Source organism: Bombina bombina, chromosome 2 (assembly GCF_027579735.1).
Source record: "Bombina bombina isolate aBomBom1 chromosome 2, aBomBom1.pri, whole genome shotgun sequence".
Taxonomy (NCBI): Eukaryota; Metazoa; Chordata; class Amphibia; order Anura; family Bombinatoridae; genus Bombina; species Bombina bombina.
Window position 1 is genome coordinate 730,273,977 of NC_069500.1, and position 19,333 is coordinate 730,293,309.

At 40.1% G+C, this 19,333-nt stretch overlaps 1 protein-coding gene across 1 annotated transcript in view; it reads left to right on the forward strand.

Annotated features, from left to right (window-relative positions):
* Positions 1–19,333, forward strand: part of LOC128649466 (protein Hook homolog 3-like) — a 227,087-nt gene that overhangs the window by 199,093 nt on the left and 8,661 nt on the right. Inside the window, 2 exon segments of the mRNA XM_053702748.1 lie at positions 18,920–19,020; positions 19,111–19,215. Of these exon segments, the coding sequence (XP_053558723.1) occupies positions 18,920–19,020; positions 19,111–19,215 (206 nt within the window).

Here is a 19,333-nt window from a genome sequence, read left to right on the forward strand (position 1 = left end):
GTTATACCCAGAGATGGACAGGTCTAGGGTTAGAGGCTGTCAAGCAAATAATAGAGAAGCCAAATTTTTTAGGAATTATATTAAGACATTAAAATTGAATGACATTTGGCGACAGCAACACCCGGAGATCGGGTATACACATGCGAATCGAAGGCACACAGAAGCTTTTCTCGCATAGATTTGTTTCTGATAAGTCAGCAAATAGCAAAGCTTGAAGTTGAAACCCAAATAGCAGACATTGCTATCTGACCATGCCATTGTAAGTTTATGGGTTTGGCCAGATAAGAGGGTTAGAAGACCTGGGAATTCGTTTAATTTTCCTGCTTATATGAGTCAAAATATACAGTTTACTAACTGGTTAAATATAAAATGGTTAGAGTACTGTGACCTGAATAAAGAATATATTAACAAAACGGAAACTTTCTGGGAAGCAGGGAAACCAGTCATGCATGGAGAAATTAAGGGATATATGGTCAAGTTAATACGTAAATTGAGAGCAAGAGAGTTACAACTCACTAACCAGCTTAGGAATGCATACAACATATACCTCCAATCTTCGAATCAAGCTACATGGAGTAAATATATCTCCGCTAAAAACGAAAGGGAGGATTTTTTCAGAGAGAAATGGGCAGGGGAAGATCTTAAGGCGAGGTCTAAGTTTCAAGGATATCAGGGGGTTTCAGCCAAGCATCTGGCTAAAATGGTAAAGTTCAGACAAAAGAAAAATACCATAACAACAATAAAAGATGGCAATAAGGTAATAACTCAATCTGCAGAGATTAGGGAAGCATTTTACAAGTATTTTCATAGCATCTATACTAGCGGCGGAATAAATGAAAGGGCTAAGGCACAATTTTGGGAAAAAATTAAATTACCTAATATATCAGCAGTGGATCTAGACCATATTAATGCGGTTATAACAGAGTCAGAAATAGCTAAGGTAATACAAAGGATAAAATCTGGAAAAGCAGCAGGCCCTGATGGTCTCCCGATCGAATTTTACAAAATTCTATCAGCCAAAATTGGCATCACATTAAAGAATCTATATGATTATTTCTTATCTCAAGCTTTAAAATCCCCCTACTTCTCAGATTCAATTGTCACTTTGATACATAAGAAGGGCAAAAAGCCAGATGAGTTATCTGCTTATCGTCCAATCTCCCTGTTAAATCAGGACTATAAAATCTTGATGTCCATTATTGCTGACAGATTAAAGAGTGTTATAGGCAAATTGATACACACAGACCAGGCAGGTTTCATCCCGAACAGGAATTCGGTTCGGAACATGAGAAGAGTACTGACAGCAGTGGACCATTTTTACCAGATCGGCCAACAGTGCAGAATGGATTTTCATAACACCAAGAAAAAAGATTTTGCTTTAATTACCATCGACACTGAAAAAGCTTTTGACTCCATTGAATGGAATCATCTCATAACCTCTCTTGAAAAGTTCGGTTTCTCTGGCCGGTTGGTTGATCTGGTGAGAATGGTCTACAAGGAACCAAGGTCACAGCTTCTAGTGAATGGGGAATTAACGCAACACATTATCTTAGAAAAAGGAACCCGTCAGGGTTGTCCATTATCCCCACTTTTATTTGATCTCGCCTTGGAACCTTTGGCAGTATACCTGCGGCAGACAATACAACCAGTTAAGATTGGTAGGGAGACATTACTCATTTCTCTATATGCTGATGATATACTCCTATTCCTGCAAGATACAGTAAACTCTATCCCAAGTGTCCTGAAAATTATTACAGAATATAGCACCTTCTCTGGTTACAAAATTAACCCTAAAAAATCAGAGCTATTATGGGTCAATAAAACAAGGCAAAGTTGCAATTATATTTTCAGGGAAGTTAAGGCCATCAACTACTTAGGGATCAAGATTACTAGGAATCCTAGGGAATGGTATCAATTAAACTTTAAGGAATTCTTTGATAAAATTCAAGTTAATCTTAATAAATGGAATCTACTTTTTCTGTCAATCTCGGCCAGATGCATGATAATTAAGACAATTATATTTCCTAAAATCTTATTTTTGTTGCAAAACCTACCCCTCCTCGTTACAAGGAAAGATATAACTAGATACAATAAAGCCTGCTCTTCCTTTATTTGGGGGAAAAAGAGACCAAGAATCTCTATAGATAAAATGAGCAACTCCAAAGTATATGCAGGGTTCTCTATTCCAAACATTAAACATTATAATCTAATAGCCCTGGCCAAATTCGGATTAGATTGGCTTACCAAATCAGAATACGTAACATATTATAAGTTAGACGCGGAGCTGATCAGACCTTTCAGCCCTCTAGCCATGTTACATTGTCCATATAGGAAGCTACCCCAGAATGTAGATGGAATGTTAACATTTGCTAATATTATTAAAGGGTGGCAGCTATAGTGTTCTTTAGTGGGACAGGAATTTCGTGTGTCCCCATATTTACCGATTATTGGGTGTGTGGATTTCCCAGCAGGGCGTAACCATAAAGTATTTTTTGACTGGAGGGAGAAAGGCCTAAGTTATTCTGCGCAGCTAAAAAATGATAGGGATGGCCAGACCTGTACCTTTCAGAGTCTAGTAGAACAATATCACCTCCCAAATAATAACTTCTATGCATACTTGCAGGTACGCCATTATAGAGAAGTGGCAACTGATTGGGGATTGTTTCAAATAGCTCCGGGTCTAAAACTCTATCAAGCAGGGAAACGTTCAATTTCCTGGTGGTATCAAAAAATTCTGACAAAGAAGGGATTGGAACATATCAACCTGGCCAAGGAAAAATTTAATAAATATTTTGATAGGTTACAAGGAGAGGATATATTAGAAAGTGTTAAACTTACAGCCGAGGCGACTTCATGTATTAGCTGGAGAGAATCACAGTGCAAAATCATAAATAACTTTTATTTGACCCCAGCTAGAATGGCCAAATGGACGGAGTCAAAGACAGGGAGCTGTTTTAAATGTACACGGGCAGGGGCAGATCTTTTACATTGTATTTGGAGTTGCCCAAAAGTAAGGCAATACTGGGCAAAGGCTCAGCACTGGTTGAACTGTTATCTCCAGAGTAAAATTGAGTTACAGGCAGAACATATATTTTTCCTAAAAAAGTCGGCCAATAAGGGGGACAGACAGTTGGTTAATCTAGTTATACTAGTAGCACGTAGCCTGCTTTTTAAAAAAATGGAGACAAAGAGAAACTCCCTGTATGAGGGAAGTTACCAATATTATCAAAACCCAGATGTTTGTAGAAAGGCAGAACCTCAAGGCTGATTCAGAAAAGCAGTTTAAGAATTATTTTAAAAAATGGGGAAGCCTTATTAGCTCCTGGACACCAGAGCAGCAGGGTTATTTTTTTAAAGCCTTTTCAGAATGCAGTACCATTCTTAAACCTGATTGTATCCGGTGTATTGCCTAGGTCTTGGCTCACAGAGAGGGCCAGTTGATATAGGTTAATGTATGTAGGGGTGCGATTATAAGGGAAAAGAAAGGGAGAAAAAGAAAAAAAAGAGAGAGAATTTTTTTTATTTTTTTTTATTTCCGCCCTGCCCCCCCCCCCCGCCTCCTCTCCCTTACGCTTCAGCGTTTTGTGCGTTTCTGATGTTTTTTGATGTTGAGGCACATAGATCTCTAATTTAGTAAAAACTAATGTATGCAAATCAGATTTTTTTTGTCTTTTTGGAAGGACCAGTTTAAGTTTGGAAAAAGTGAGGTCAAGAACAAGTTTTGTTTCATTTTTTCTGTATACATGCAATCCCGGTGTGGGAGAAATCTAATACATGTACGATATAGGATATGTTATGTAAATTCATATCTATGTACACACAAAGATTTAATTTTCTGAGTTGACTATGTTGTATCCTAAGGTGAACCTCAATAAAAAGATATTTAAAAAAATAAAATAAAAAAGAAGGCGAAATTTCAGACTCGGAAAGTTAATTGCCTTTGACTGATTCGGAGGTTGTGTATTTCAGGTTTAAACACCTCCGCCTGTTACTCAGGGAGGTTTTGGTTACTTTAAACGACTGTGATTCCACAGTAGTGGGCGCTCCTGCGAAGTCGAGTAAATTGGACAGATATTTCGAAGTTCCCTCTTATTCAGATGTTTTTCCAGTGCCAAAGCGAGCTTCAGAGATTGTTTGTTTCTAAGGAATAGGAGAGACCAGGTATTCCCTTCTCTCCCTCTCCTTTTTTCAAAAAGATGTTTCCTATAGCTGACTCTTTCAGAGAGGCTTGGCAAACGGTTCCTAAGGTGGAAGGGGCTATTTCCACCTTAGAAAAGCGAACTACTATTCCCATTGAGGATAGTTGTGCTTTTAAAGATCCCATGGACAAGAAGTTGGAGGGTCTACTTAAAAAGATTTATGTTCACCAGGGTCTGCTATTGCAGCCAGCTACGTGCATTGCTACTGTCACTAGTGCGGCAGCATATTGGTTTGATGCTCTGTCTGAGTCTCTCAGGACTGAAACTTTCTTAGAGGAGATCCAAGACAGGATTAAAGCTCTGAAGTTAGCTAATGCTTTTATTAAAATTGGCAGCTAAGAGTTCGGGGTTCTCTATCCTAGCCCGCAGAGCTTTATGGTTAAAACCTTGGCCTGCGGACGTGTCATCTAAATCTAAGCTTCTAGCGATTCCTTAAAAGGGGAAGACCTTGTTTGGACCTGGCCTGACGGAAATTATCTCTGATATCACGGGAGGTAAGGGTCATCTCCTCCCTCAGGATAAGAGAAACAAACAAAAAGGACGACAGAGTAATTTTTGCTCCTTTTGGAATTTCAGGGGAAATTCTTCCTTTTCCTCCTCTAAGCAGGAACAATCTAAACCCACATGGAGACCCAACCAGTCTTGGAACAAGGGTGAACAATCCAAGAAGCCTGCTGTTGAATCTAAGACTGCATGAAGGGCATGCCCCCGATCCGAGACCAGATCTGGTAGGGGGCAGACTTTCCTTCTTCGTTCAGGCTTGGGTTCGGGACGTTCAGGATCCCTGGGCAGTAGAAATAGTGTCTCGGATACAAATTGTAGTTCAAAGATTTTCCTCCCAGAGGCAGGTTTCTTCTTTTAAGACTATCTGCAGACCAGATAAAAAAAAACAGAGGCGTTCTTACATTGTGTAAGAGACCTCTCCTCCCTGGGAGTGATTGTTCCCGTTCCAGTACAGGAACAGGGGCAGGGTTTTTATTCAAATCTGTTTGTAGTTCCCAAAAAGGAGGGAACCTTCAGACCTATCTTAGACCTTAAGAGTCTAAACAAGTTTCTCAGGGTTCCGTCATTCAAGATGGAAACTATTCGTACCATTCTTCCATTGATCCAGGAGGGTCAATTTATGATGACAGTGGATTTAAAGGATGCATATATACATGTTCCTATCTACAGAGATCATCACAGGTTCCTGAGGTTTGCTTTTCTAGACAAACACTTCCAGTTCATGGCTCTTCCTTTCGGTCTGGCCACGGCCCCCAGAATTTTCACAAAAGTTCTTGGGTCTCTTCTAAGGCCACGGGGCATTGCGGTGGCGCCTTATCTGGACGATATTCTAATCCAGGTGCCATCTTTTCAACAAGCAAGATCTCATACCGACGTGGTGCTATCCTTCCTGAGAACTCACGGGTGGAAGGTAAATCTGGAAAAGAGTTAATTAATCCCGAATACAAGGGTGACTTTCTTGGGAACTCTAAACGATTCTATATCTGAGGATTTTTCTGACAGAAGTCAGGAAATCAAAGATTCTCTATACCTGTCGAGCCCTTCAGTCCACTCCTCGGCCGTCAGTGGCCCAGTGCATGGAAGTAATCGTACAACAGACGCCAGCCTTCTAGGGTGGGGAGCTGTCTGGGGTTCCCTAAAGGCTCAGGGAGTGTGGACTCGGGCGGAGTCTGTTCTTCCTATAAACATCCTGGAACTAAGAGTGATCTTCAATGCTCTTCTGGCCTGGCCTCAGTTAGCCTTGGCCCAGTTTATCAGATTCCTGTCGGACAACATAACTTCAATGGCTTACATCAATCATCAAGGGGGAACGAGGAGTTCCTTAGCGATGACCGAGGTAACCAAGATAATTTGGTGAGCGGAGGCCCATTCTTGCTATCTGTCGGCAATCCACATCCCAGGGGTGTATAACTGGGAGGCGGACTTTCTGAGCAGGCAGACTTTTCATCCGGGAGAGTTGGAACTCCATCCGGAAGTGTTCTCCAGCCTGATTCTCAAATGGGGTCGGCAGGAGTTAGATCTCATGGCATCTTGACAGAATGCCAAGCTCCCGAGATACGGTTCAAGGTCCAGGGATCCCCAGGCGGAACTGATAGATGCTCTGGAAGTTCCTTGGTCCTTCAGCCTTGCATACCTATTTCCTCCATTTGTGCTTCTTCCTCGGGTCATTGCTCGAATGAAACAGGAGAGGGCATCAGTGATTCTTATTGCTCCGGCTTGGCCTCGCAGGATTTGGTATGCAGATCTGGTAGAAATGTCATCTCTGCCACCTTGGATACTTCTGTTGAGGAAGGACCATTCCTTCACCCAAATCTAATTTCTCTGAAGCTGACTGCTTGGAGATTGAACGCTTAATTTTATCCAAGCGGGGGTTTTCTGAATCGGTTATAGAGACCATGATTCAGGCTCGTAAGCCTGTGACTAGAAAGATTTACCATAACATTTGGCGTAAATACCTTTATTCGTGTGAATATAAGGGCTACTCATGGAGTAGGGTTAGGATTCCTAGAATTTTGTCTTTTCTCCAAGAGGGTTTCAAAAAGTTCCCTAAAGGGTCAGATCTCGGCTTTATCTGTTTTGTTACATAAACGTCTGGCGGATGTTCCAGATGTTCAATCATTCTGTCAGGCCTTGGTCAGAATCAGGCCTGTGTTCAAACCAGTTGCTCCTCCATGGAGTCTTAATTTAGTTCTCAAAGTTCTTCAAGGGGCTCAGTTTTAGCCTATGCATTCCTTTAGATATTAAGTTGTTATCTTGGAAAGTTTTATTTCTTGTTGCTATTTCTTCAGCTCGTAGAGTGTCTGAGCTCTCGGCGTTGCAATACACTTCTCCTTACCTTATTTTCCATGCAGATAAGGTAGTTTTATGTACTAAACTAGGTTTTCTTCCTAAGGTTGTTTCAGATAGGAACATTAATCAGGAGATTGTGGTTCCTTCTTTGTGTCCTAATCCTCCTCCTCAGAAAGAACGTCTTCTGCACAATTTGGACATGGTCCGTGCTTTAAAATTTTACTTACAAGAGACTAAGGACTTTCGTTAATCCGTTTGTAATTTTCTCTGGAAAACGTAAGGGTCAGAAAGCTACGACTACCTCTCTATCTTTTTGGCTGAAGAGTATCATCCGTTTTGCATATGAGACTGCCGGACAGCAGCCTGCTGAGAGAGTTACGGCTCATTCCACTAGGGCTGTTGCTTCCTCATGGGCATTCAAAAATGAAGCTTCTGTGGAACAGATTTGCAAGGCTGCAACTTGGTCCTCTCTTCACACTTTTTCAAAATTCTATAAATTTGATACTTTTGCCTCGGCTGAGGCCGCTTTTGGGAGAAAGGTTCTTCAAGCAGTGGTGCCTTCCGTTTAGGTTCCCTGTCTTGTCCCTCCCTTATCATCTGTGTACTCTAGCTTGGGTATTGTATCCCATAAGTAATGAAGATGATCCGTGGACTCATCGTGTCTTTCAAAAGAAAAGAAAATGTATGCTTACCTGATAAATTTGTTTATTTTTAGACACGATGAGTCCACGGCCTGCCCTGTTCTTTTAGACAGGTTGTTAATTATTATAAACTTCAGACACCTCTGTACCTTGGCTTTTCCTTTCTCTTCCTAACTTCGGTCGAATGACTGGAGTGGGAGGGAAGGGAGGAGTTATTTAACAGCTCTGCTGTGGTGCTCTTTGCCTCCTCCTGCTGACCAGGAGGTGAATATCCCATAAGTAATGAAGATGATCCGTGGACTCATCGTGTCTAAAAAGAAACAAATTTATCAGGTAAGCATAAATTTTCTTTTTTTATAGAAATATTAGCTTTGGCGGTCCAAAGTAGGCATTAACCCTGCAGGTAGAAGAATTAGTGTACTCTGACTCCATTTACAGGTTTGTAATGGGGGAGGTGAGGGAGAGTAAGGTGGGTTATATTAATCTAACTTAAGGGGTAAATCAAAATTATTTCTTATGTATTCATAACCCTTAAGTTCCAGAACCATTAACAGTAGTATACATCAGAATGTACAATGAGATGCAAAAAAGGAGAGATTTTGCAGCGCAAAGAAAAGACTGTTGGTTACTGGACTCGTTAAATACTGAAACCCACTATTGAGATTTTCTCAAAATAAGTAAAGTCAAAATTAAAACTCTTTAAAGTACCATTGACAACTGCATTCACACAAAATAACTTTATTAAGAAAAAAATTCTAGTAGTAGTCCGGCTGGACTAGTACTCACGCACACTCGCACACATACGGTTTAAAACTTGCTGGAACTCAGGCAGTAAAGTTAATCTGAATTGCACCTATGAAATACAAATCACTACCTTGTAGGAGATATTTAAATATTTGTGTGTATATAGGTAATCAACCCCTATAGGTAAGTGAATATATTGTTAGCAGTTATGGTGGAGTGTGTCTGATATGTGTTTATGCAAGGAAGCACAACTGTATTATATATAATACCCAATCAAATTTTCAAGTTTGTGTGCTAAAAAATATCAAGTTACAAAAAATAATCAACAGTACACTCCGTGTATATATATTAATCAAACCGTCGTAAGTAAAGCTGGTGGTTACTGTGTTTCTAAAGTTTTATCATTGCCAGTATTGCAAGCTATGTTGAATTGGCATTAAAGGACCCCGGTCAAAGCAAAGTCATTGGTGATTTTAAAGTACGGTGTATACCTTTAAGAGCAAGGAATATTACCAGATGTTACAGCAATTATACTTGTGATATTGAACTCTCAGCTTCAATATTGTCTAGTCCTGTTATATTTATATATTAACTAAAGCCATGAGTTATCAATATATGCTACATGCACAAATGGTTATTTAGAAAATCAAATGCAATTAATATGCATGATGCACATATTCTTCACTAAATGTAGTTTACAATCTCAGTATACAACTTGTACAGATAATTATTAACTTTGCTTTAGAGAGAAAGATAGAAATTAAAGCTACAGTTCAGCCTGGCTGAGTGTAAAAATACCAATAGGTTACCCACAAGTGGAGAGATATACTGAATTAAAAAAGAGCTCTTTCATAACATATATTCACCGCTGAATGCGGTTTGCAATTTCAGTATGCACCTTGGCCAGACAACTATACGCTTTGTCTTAGAGAAAAAGATAGAAATTAACGCTGCAGTTCAACCTGGCTGAGTATAAAGATACCAACAGGTTACCCACGAATGGAAAGATATGCTGAACTGAACTAAAAAAGGACTCTTCTATAGCGGAGGCCTGTTTAACCGTTAACTATCACTGAATATATAAACTTTAAACACAGATTGCCCACAAATGGAAAGATGTCTGCTAAACTTTGATTGAAAAAGGTCTCTTCTATAGCGGAGACCTTGTTTAACAATATCACAAGTTTAATTGCTGTAACATCTGGTAATATTCCTTGCTCTTAAAGGTATACACCGTACTTTAAAATCACCAATGACTTTGCTTTGATCGGGGTCCTTTAATGCCAATTCAACATAGCTTGCAATACTGGCAATGATAAAACTTTAGAAACACAGTAACCACCAGCTTTGCTTACCACTGTTTGATTAATATATATACACGGAGTGTACTGTTGATTATTTTTTGTAACTTGATATTTTTTAGCACACAAACTTGAAAATTTGATTGGGTATTATATATAATACAGTTGTGCTTCCTTGCATAAACACATATCAGACACACTCCACCATAACTGCTAACAATATATTCACTTACCTATAGGGGTTGATTACCTATATACACACATATATTTAAATATCTCCTACAAGGTAGTGATTTGTATTTCATAGGTGCAATTCAGATTAACTTTACTGCCTGAGTTCCAGCAAGTTTTAAACCGTATGTGTGCGAGTGTGCGTGAGTGCTAGTCCAGCCGGACTACTACTAGAATTTTTTTCTTAATAAAGTTATTTTGTGTGAATGCAGTTGTCAATGGTACTTTAAAGAGTCTTAATTTTGACTTTACTTATTTTGAGAAAATCTCAATAGTGGGTTTCAGTATTTAACGAGTCCAGTAACCAACAGTCTTTTTCTTTTGCGCTGCAAAATCTCTCCTTTTTTGCATCTCATTGTACATTCCATTTACATGTTGTTTAACTTATAAAAAGATTGAGCACAGCACTCAATTTAATAAATACATTTCCAATGTGGAAGGTAATGGGGTCTCTGCTCACCCCAACTAACAAAAGACAAAAAATGAATAGCAACAGGACTACTTATAAACTAAACACACAAGGGACCTTTTAATATGTTGTTATGGTCATGAACATTACACTTTAATAGAAGGAGTTTTGGGTTTATTTTGTACAGCGGTGCTGTTGCTATTTATTTTCCTGTTAATTTTCCTCTTTTAATTCAGCCCGTCGATAACCATCTCACCCTTTTCCTGCTTACTTTGCTTATTCCACCCTGAAAATGACAGTGTTTTAAGATCAGATCTTAAGGATGTTCGCATTGTGCAATACTATCACATGTAACATGAAAAAATGGGAGAAATGTATGGTTACTTCTGTGTATATTATTGCTGAGCACAGCTTATACATATTTACAAGCTAGAATACTCACAGAAGTCAACAAGATAAATGAAGGCACCTGTTGTTTTCTCCTTTTTTTTTATATATATATATTTTAACATTTTAACCACAATTGGTTTGTTCACTGCAAAAGGAGACATGTCAATTAAGTAGAAAAATACAAAGCACTGTAAGAGTAATATCCCTCTCCATGCTAAACATATACATCTCCATGTTTGTTAAAATTTTAAAGGGACACTCAAGTCCAGATTAAACTCTTATGATTCAGATTGAGCATGACATTTTAAACAACTTTCCAATTTACTTCCATTAACAAAATGTGCTCAGTCTTTTTATTTTTACATTTTTTGAGTCACCAGTTCCTATTGAGCATGTGCAAGAATTCACAGAATATACGTATATGCATTTGTGATTGGCTGATGGCTGTCACGTGATACAGGAGGAGTGGAAATATACATAACTTTAAAATTTGTCCGAAAAAAACCTACTACTCATTTGAAGTTTAAACTAAGTGCTATTGCATTGTCTTTTTATCATGTATGTGTTGCTTAGGCAAATCTACTGTATTTACTGGTCCTTTAATACTTGCCTGACACCCTCCCCCCCCACACACACACACACACACACGGCCAACCTTCCAAAGGGAGATACTATAGAAAAGTTATTTTATAGCTGCACAGTATTAGCAACATGTTTACTAGGTTGTTTTCTTGGTTTATAGTTTAAATTATAACTCTTTATATGGCAAGTTAATCTTCACTTACTCTGGATGGGGGCTACAAGCTTCTGACCCAATTTGATATTTGTCACTCTGTATGGGGTAATTGGTTAAATTGTAACATTATAAAAATGCTCTTACTATCGCCAAACCCTGGATACTTGTCATAACTGAGTTAACACTAATACATGTTTTGAAAATTTTCCAGCAAAGTAGCTTATTGGAGGTCGAAGTAGCTAGTTATAAGATTGTCATGTTTTTGTACCACATATCTGCAATTAATCCTATGGACTGTGTAATTTTGTAGTTATCAATAAAGCTTGCTTGAAAAAAGCAAATTTCTCCTGTTAAGTGTAGTCAGTCCACGGGTCATCCATTACTTATGGGATTATAAATCCTCCCTAACAGGAAGTGCAAGAGGATCACCCAAGCAGAGCTGCTATATAGCTCCTCCCCTCTACATCATACCCAGTCATTCTCTTGCACCTAACTAATAGATAGGATGTGTGAGAGGACTGTGGTTATTAAACTTAGTTTTTATTTCTTCAATCAAAAGTTTGTTATTTTAAACGGCACCGGAGTGTGTTGTTTTTTCTCAGGCAGTATTAGAAGAAGAATCTACCTGAGTTTGTGTATGATCTTAGCGGACGTAACTAAGATCCATTTGCTGTTCTCGGCCATTCTGAGGAGCGAGGTAACTTCAGAACAGGGGACAGCGGGCAGGGTTCACCTGCAAAGAGGTATGTTGCAGTATATTATTTTCTAAGGAATGGAATTGACAGAGAAAATACTGCTAATACCGATATAATGTAAGTACAGCCTTAAATGCAGTAGTAGCAACTGGTATCAGGCTGTTATGTATGTATGTTGGCACTGAAGTATTTCTGGGGAATGGCACTTCACTAAGAAAATACTGTATACATATAACTTATAGCCTTTCTGCAGTGAAAGCGACTAGCAACAGGCTTTTTAATAACATTTCATATATTTATATTTAAAACGTTTACTGGCTTGTTAATCGTTTTAGCTCTGAGGTACTTGGTGAAAAATTTTTGGGCATTATTTTCCACTTGGCTGTCGTTTGTTTTGAATAAAATCAGTTTACTGAGCTTCCCCACTGTTGTATTATGAGTGGGAGGGGCCTATTTTGGCGCTTTACTACGCAGTAGAAATTCAGTCACAAGTCTTCCTTGTTCTCCCTGCATGATCCAGGACGTCTCTACAGAGCTCAGGGGTCTCCAAAACTAGTTTGAGGGAGGTAATCACTCACAGCAGACCTGTGAGACTGTGCTTTGACTGTGATAAAAACGTATATATTTTATTTGTTATCCGTTTTTTTGGTATTAAGGGGTTAATCATCCATTTGCTAGTGGGTGCAATCCTTTGCTAAATTAATGCATTTACTGTAAAAATTTGGTTTCTATAACTAATCCGGTTCATTGTTATTTCAACTGTGACAGTTTTGTGTGCTTCTTAAAGGCACAGTAACGTTTTTTATATTGCTTGAAAATGTATTTGAAAAGTATTTCCCAAGCTTGCTAGGCTAATTGCTAGTTTGTTTAAACATGTCTGACACAGAGGAATCTCTTTGTGCAATATGTTCAAAGGCCAATGTGGAGCCCAATAGAAATTTGTGTACTAATTGCATTGATGCTACTTTAAATAAAAGCCAATCTGTACATGTCAAGAAAATTTCACCAGACAACGAGGGGAAAGTTATGCCGACTAACTCTCCTCACGTGTCAGTACCTGCATCTCCCGCTCAGGAGGTGCGTGATATTGTGGCGCCAAGTACATCAGGGCGGCCATTACAAATCACTTTACAAGACATGGCTAATGTTATGACTGAAGTTTTATCTAAATTGCCAGAACTTAGAGGTAAACGCGACCACTCTGGGGCGAGAACAGAGTACGCTGATAATGTTAGAGCCATGTCTGATACTGCGTCACAATTGGCAGAGCATGAAGACGGAGAGCTTCATTCTGTGGGTGACGGATCTGATCCAAATAAACTGGACTCAGACATTTCAAATTTTAAATTTAAGCTTGAGAACCTCCGTGTATTATTAGGGGAGGTATTAGCGGCTCTGAATGATTGTAACACGGTTGCAATCCCAGAGAAATTATGTAGGCTGGATAGATACTATGCGGTACCGGCGTGTACTGACGTTTTTCCTATACCTAAGAGGCTTACAGAGATTATTACCAAGGAGTGGGATAGGCCCGGTGTACCCTTTTCCCCCCCTCCTATATTTAGAAAAATGTTTCCAATAGACGCCACCACACGGGACTTATGGCAGACGGTGGTTAAGGTGGAGGGAGCAGTTTCTACTCTGGCTAAGCGTACCACTATCCCGGTGGAGGATAGCTGTGCCTTTTCAGATCCAATGGATAAAAAGTTAGAGGGTTACCTTAAGAAAATGTTTACTCAACAAGGTTTTATATTACAACCCCTCGCATGCATTGCGCCTGTCACGGCTGCGGCGGCATTCTGGTTTGAATCTCTAGAAGAGACCATTAGCTCAGTTCCATTGGATGAAATTATAGACAAGCTTAGAGTCCTTAAGCTAGCTAATTCATTTATTTCTGATGCCGTAGTACATCTAACTAAGCTTACGGCTAAGAATTCCGGATTCGCCATTCAGGCGCGCAGAGCGCTGTGGCTAAAATCCTGGTCAGCCGATGTGACTTCTAAATCTAAATTGCTTAACATACCTTTCAAAGGGCAGACATTATTCGGGCCCGGTTTGAAAGAAATTATCGCTGACATTACTGGAGGTAAGGGCCATGCCCTACCTCAAGACAGAGCCCTAGACAGTCTAATTTTCGTGCCTTTCGTAACTTCAAGGCAGGAGCAGCATCAACTTCCTCCGCTCCAAAACAGGAAGGAACTGTTGCTCGCTACAGACAGGGCTGGAAACCTAACCAGACCTGGAACAAGGGCAAGCAGGCCAGAAAGCCTGCTGCTGCCCCTAAGACAGCATGAAGTGAGGGCCCCCAATCCGGAAACGGATCTAGTAGGGGGCAGACTTTCTCTCTTCGCCCAGGCTTGGGCAAGAGATGTCCAGGATCCCTGGGCGTTAGAGATCATATCTCAGGGATATCTTCTGGACTTCAAAGCTTCTCCTCCAAAAGGGAGATTTCATCTTTCAAGGTTGTCAACAAACCAGATAAAGAAAGAGGCGTTTCTACGCTGTGTACAAGATCTTTTACTAATGGGAGTGATCCACCCGGTTCCGCGGTCGGAACACGGACAAGGGTTTTACTCAAATCTGTTTGTGGTTCCCAAGAAGGAAGGAACCTTCAGACCAATCTTGGATTTAAAGATCCTAAACAAATTCCTAAGAGTTCCATCGTTCAAAATGGAAACTATTCGGACAATCTTACCCATGATCCAAAAGGGTCAGTACATGACCACAGTGGATTTAAAGGATGCCTACCTTCACATACCGATTCACAAAGATCATTACCGGTACCTAAGGTTTGCCTTCCTAGACAGGCATTACCAGTTGTAGCTCTTCCCTTCGGGTTAGCTACTGCTCCAAGAAACTTTACAAAGGTTCTGGGTTCTCTTCTGGCGGTACTAAGACCGCGAGGAATATCGGTAGCTCCGTACCTAGACGACATTCTGATACAAGCGTCAAGTTTCCAAACTGCCAAGTCTCATACAGAGTTTGTACTGGCATTTCTAAGGTCACATGGGTGGAAAGTGAACGAAGAAAAGAGTTCTCTATTGCCACTCACAAGAGTTCCCTTCTTAGGGACTCTTATAGATTCTGTAGAAATGAAAATTTACCTGACAGAAGACAGGTTAACAAAACTTCTAAATGCTTGCCGTGTCCTTCATTCCATTCCACACCCGTCAGTGGCTCAATGCATGGAGGTAATCGGCTTAATGGTAGAGGCAATGGACATAGTACCCTTTGCACGCCTGCATTTCAGACCACTGCAATTGTGCATGCTAAGTCAGTGGAATGGGGATTACTCAGATTTGTCCCCTATGCTGAATCTGGATCAAGAGACCAGAAATTCTCTTCTATGGTGGCTCTCTCGGCCACATCTGTCCAAGGGGATGCCCTTCAGCAGGCCAGATTGGACGATTGTAATAACAGACGCCAGCCTGATAGGTTGGGGCGCTGTCTGGAATTCCCTGAAGACTCAGGGATCATGGACTCAGGAGGAGAGTCTCCTTCCCATAAATATTCTGGAATTAAGAGCAGTTTTCAATGCCCTTCTGGCTTGGCCTCAGTTAGCAACTCTGAGGTTCATCAGGTTTCAGTCGGACAACATCACGACTGTGGCTTACATCAACCATCAGGGAGGGACAAGGAGTTCCCTAGCGATGATGGAAGTCTCAAAGATAATTCACTGGGCAGAGTCTCACTCTTGCCACCTATCAGCGATCCACATCCCAGGCGTGGAGAACTGGGAAGCGGATTTTCTAAGTCGCCAGACTTTTCATCCGGGGGAGTGGGAACTTCATCCGGAGGTCTTTGCCCAAATACTTCGGCGTTGGGGCAAACCAGATCTGGATCTCATGGCGTCTCGCCAGAACGCCAAACTTCCTTGTTACGGATCCATGTCCAGAGACCCGGGAGCAGTTCTGATAGATGCTCTGACAGCACCTTGGGCCTTCAACATGGCTTATGTGTTTCCACCCTTCCCGATGCTTCCTCGATTGATTGCCAGGATCAAACAGGAGAGAGCATCGGTGATTCTAATAGCGCCTGCGTGGCCACGCAGGACCTGGTATGCAGACCTAGTGGACATGTCGTCCTGTCCACCATGGTCTCTACCTCTGAGACAGGACCTTCTGGTGCAGGGTCCTTTCAAACATCCAAATCTAATTTCTCTGAGGCTGACTGCATGGAGATTGAACGCTTGATTCTATCAAAGCGTGGATTCTCGGAGTCAGTGATTGATACCTTAATACAGGCTAGGAAGCCTGTTACCAGGAAAATTTACCATAAAATATGGCGCAAATACTTGCATTGGTGCGAATCCAAGAGTTACTCATGGAGTAAGGTTAGGATTCCTAGGATATTGTCTTTTCTACAAGAAGGTTTAGAAAAGGGTTTATCCGCTAGTTCGTTAAAGGGACAGATCTCAGCTTTGTCCATCCTTTTACACAAACGTCTGTCAGAAGTTCCAGACGTTCAGGCTTTTTGTCAGGCTTTGGCCAGGATTAAGCCTGTGTTTAAAACTGTTGCTCCGCCATGGAGCTTAAACTTAGTTCTTAACGTTTTACAGGGTGTTCCGTTTGAACCCCTTCATTCCATTGATATCAAGCTGTTATCTTGGAAAGTTCTGTTTTTAATGGCTATTTCCTCGGCTCAAAGAGTCTCTGAGTTATCGGCCTTACATTGTGATTCCCCTTATCTGATTTTCCATTCAGACAAGGTAGTTCTGCGTACTAAACCTGGGTTCTTACCTAAGGTAGTCACTAACAGGAATATCAATCAAGAGATTGTTGTTCCATCATTGTGCCCTAACCCTTCCTCAAAGAAGGAACGACTTCTGCACAATCTGGACGTTGTCCGTGCCCTGAAATTTTATTTGCAGGCAACTAAAGATTTTCGACAAACTTCTTCCCTGTTTGTCGTTTATTCTGGACAGAGGAGAGGTCAAAAGGCTTCGGCTACCTCTCTCTCCTTCTGGCTTCGTAGCATAATACGTTTAGCCTATGAGACTGCTGGACAGCAGCCTCCTGAAAGAATTACAGCTCATTCTACCAGAGCTGTGGCTTCCACTTGGGCCTTTAAGAATGAGGCCTCTGTTGAACAGATTTGCAAGGCTGTGACTTGGTCTTCACTTCACACTTTTTCCAAATTTTACAAATTTGACACTTTTGCTTCTTCGGAGGCTGTTTTTGGGAGAAAGGTTCTTCAGGCAGTGGTTCCTTCCGTGTAAAGAGCCTGCCTGTCCCTCCCGTCATCCGTGTACTTTTAGCTTTGGTATTGGTATCCCATAAGTAATGGATGACCCGTGGACTGACTACACTTAACAGGAGAAAACAAAATTTATGCTTACCTGATAAATTCCTTTCTCCTGTAGTGTAGTCAGTCCACGGCCCGCCCTGTTTTTTATGGCAGGTCTAAATTTTAAATTATACTCCAGTCACCACTGCACCCTATAGTTTCTCCTTTCTCGTTTGGTTTTCGGTCGAATGACTGGGTATGATGTAGAGGGGAGGAGCTATATAGCAGCTCTGCTTGGGTGATCCTCTTGCACTTCCTGTTAGGGAGGAGTTATAATCCCATAAGTAATGGATGACCCGTGGACTGACTACACTACAGGAGAAAGGAATTTATCAGGTAAGCATAAATTTTGTTTTTTGCTTTAATTAGCTTGAAATGTGCAACAACAGAAAAACAACAATTGTTCACCATACTGCTCTGGGTTCTCTGTCAGCTTACATTCAGGTTAGATGAACCTAGGCAGGGAACAGATTTACAGTGCTAGGTTATTATGTTCTATCGCTTTTGCTTTTCATTATTGATTAAAGGGACAGTCTAGTAGTCATGATTCAGATAGGGCATGCCATTTTAAACAACTTTCCTATTTACTTTTATCATCGATTTTGCTTTGTTCTCTTGGTATTCTTAGTTAAAAGCTAAACCTTGGTAGGCTCATATGCTAATTTCTTAGCCCTTGAAGGCCGCCTCTTTTTCTGAATACATTTAGAAAAAAAAATCACAACTAAAGGGCATTAGTTCATGTGTGCCATATAGATAACATTGTGCTCACGCCCGTGCAGTTACCTAGGGGTCAGCACTGATTGGCTAAAATGCAAGTCTGTCAAAAGAACTGAAATAAGGGGGCAGTCTGCAGAGGCTTAGATACAAGGTAATCACATAGGTAATAAGTATATAAATATAACTGTTGGTTATGCAAAACTGGGGAATGGGTAATAAAGGGATTATCTATCTTTTTAAACAAAAAAAAATTCTGGTGTAGACTGTCCCTTTAAGTCACTAAGTTAAAGGGACAGTGTACATGTGTAAATGATAAATAAGAGCTAAGTGTATTTAAGGATTCTGCAGGAACCCCATTTAATATGGACTGGTGGTGCTCTTTGTCTTTCTTATCCCTCAATGGGAGGTTGATTTCTGGTGCCGCATCTTGTTTCCAAAGCTCTTCTATAGCTGATACTGTAGCACTGAAATTTGAAGAATTTTAATGGAACATTGTAGTACAAAAATTACATGTTCAAATTTATTAGAGCATGTCATTTAAGCACTAGTGACCCTGTAATGTTGTGTTTACCCTTACAAAAAACAAATGGGTTAAGCACACAGTTAAAATTGTGTTCTGGAGCCACAGAAAACTGCTTGCCCGAGCGGTTACAACATAAAAATATCCCTACTGTCTATAACTGGCTCTTGACCTATAATTTAGGATTGAAAGAAATACATTTTATATATTTATTTTTTTTTTACTAAAATATTTCCTTTGTTATTTCACAAATCAAGCGTTAAAAATAGAAGAATTACAAGAAGCTATACGAAAGAAAGAAGACGAAATGAAGCAAATGGAAGACAGATATAAAAAGTATCTAGAAAAGGCAAAAAGTGTAAGTACAAAAACAATACTTTAAGCATATTTTTGGAGAGTGTTATTGTTTTTTTAAATCTCACTGGGTATTATTTTATTCCCAATATAGGTTATTCGCACGTTAGACCCAAAACAAAACCAAGGCTCGGGTCCGGAGTTACAAGCATTAAAAAATCAACTTCAAGAAAGGGATAAAATGTTCCATTCCCTAGAGGTAGGATTATATTACTAGTGATCTTCTTGGGATTCCATATATTCAACGGTTAAATAATGTTCTTTACAAAAATTGTAAATGCCAATTTTCCATTCATTTATTTTTCTCATATTCTTAT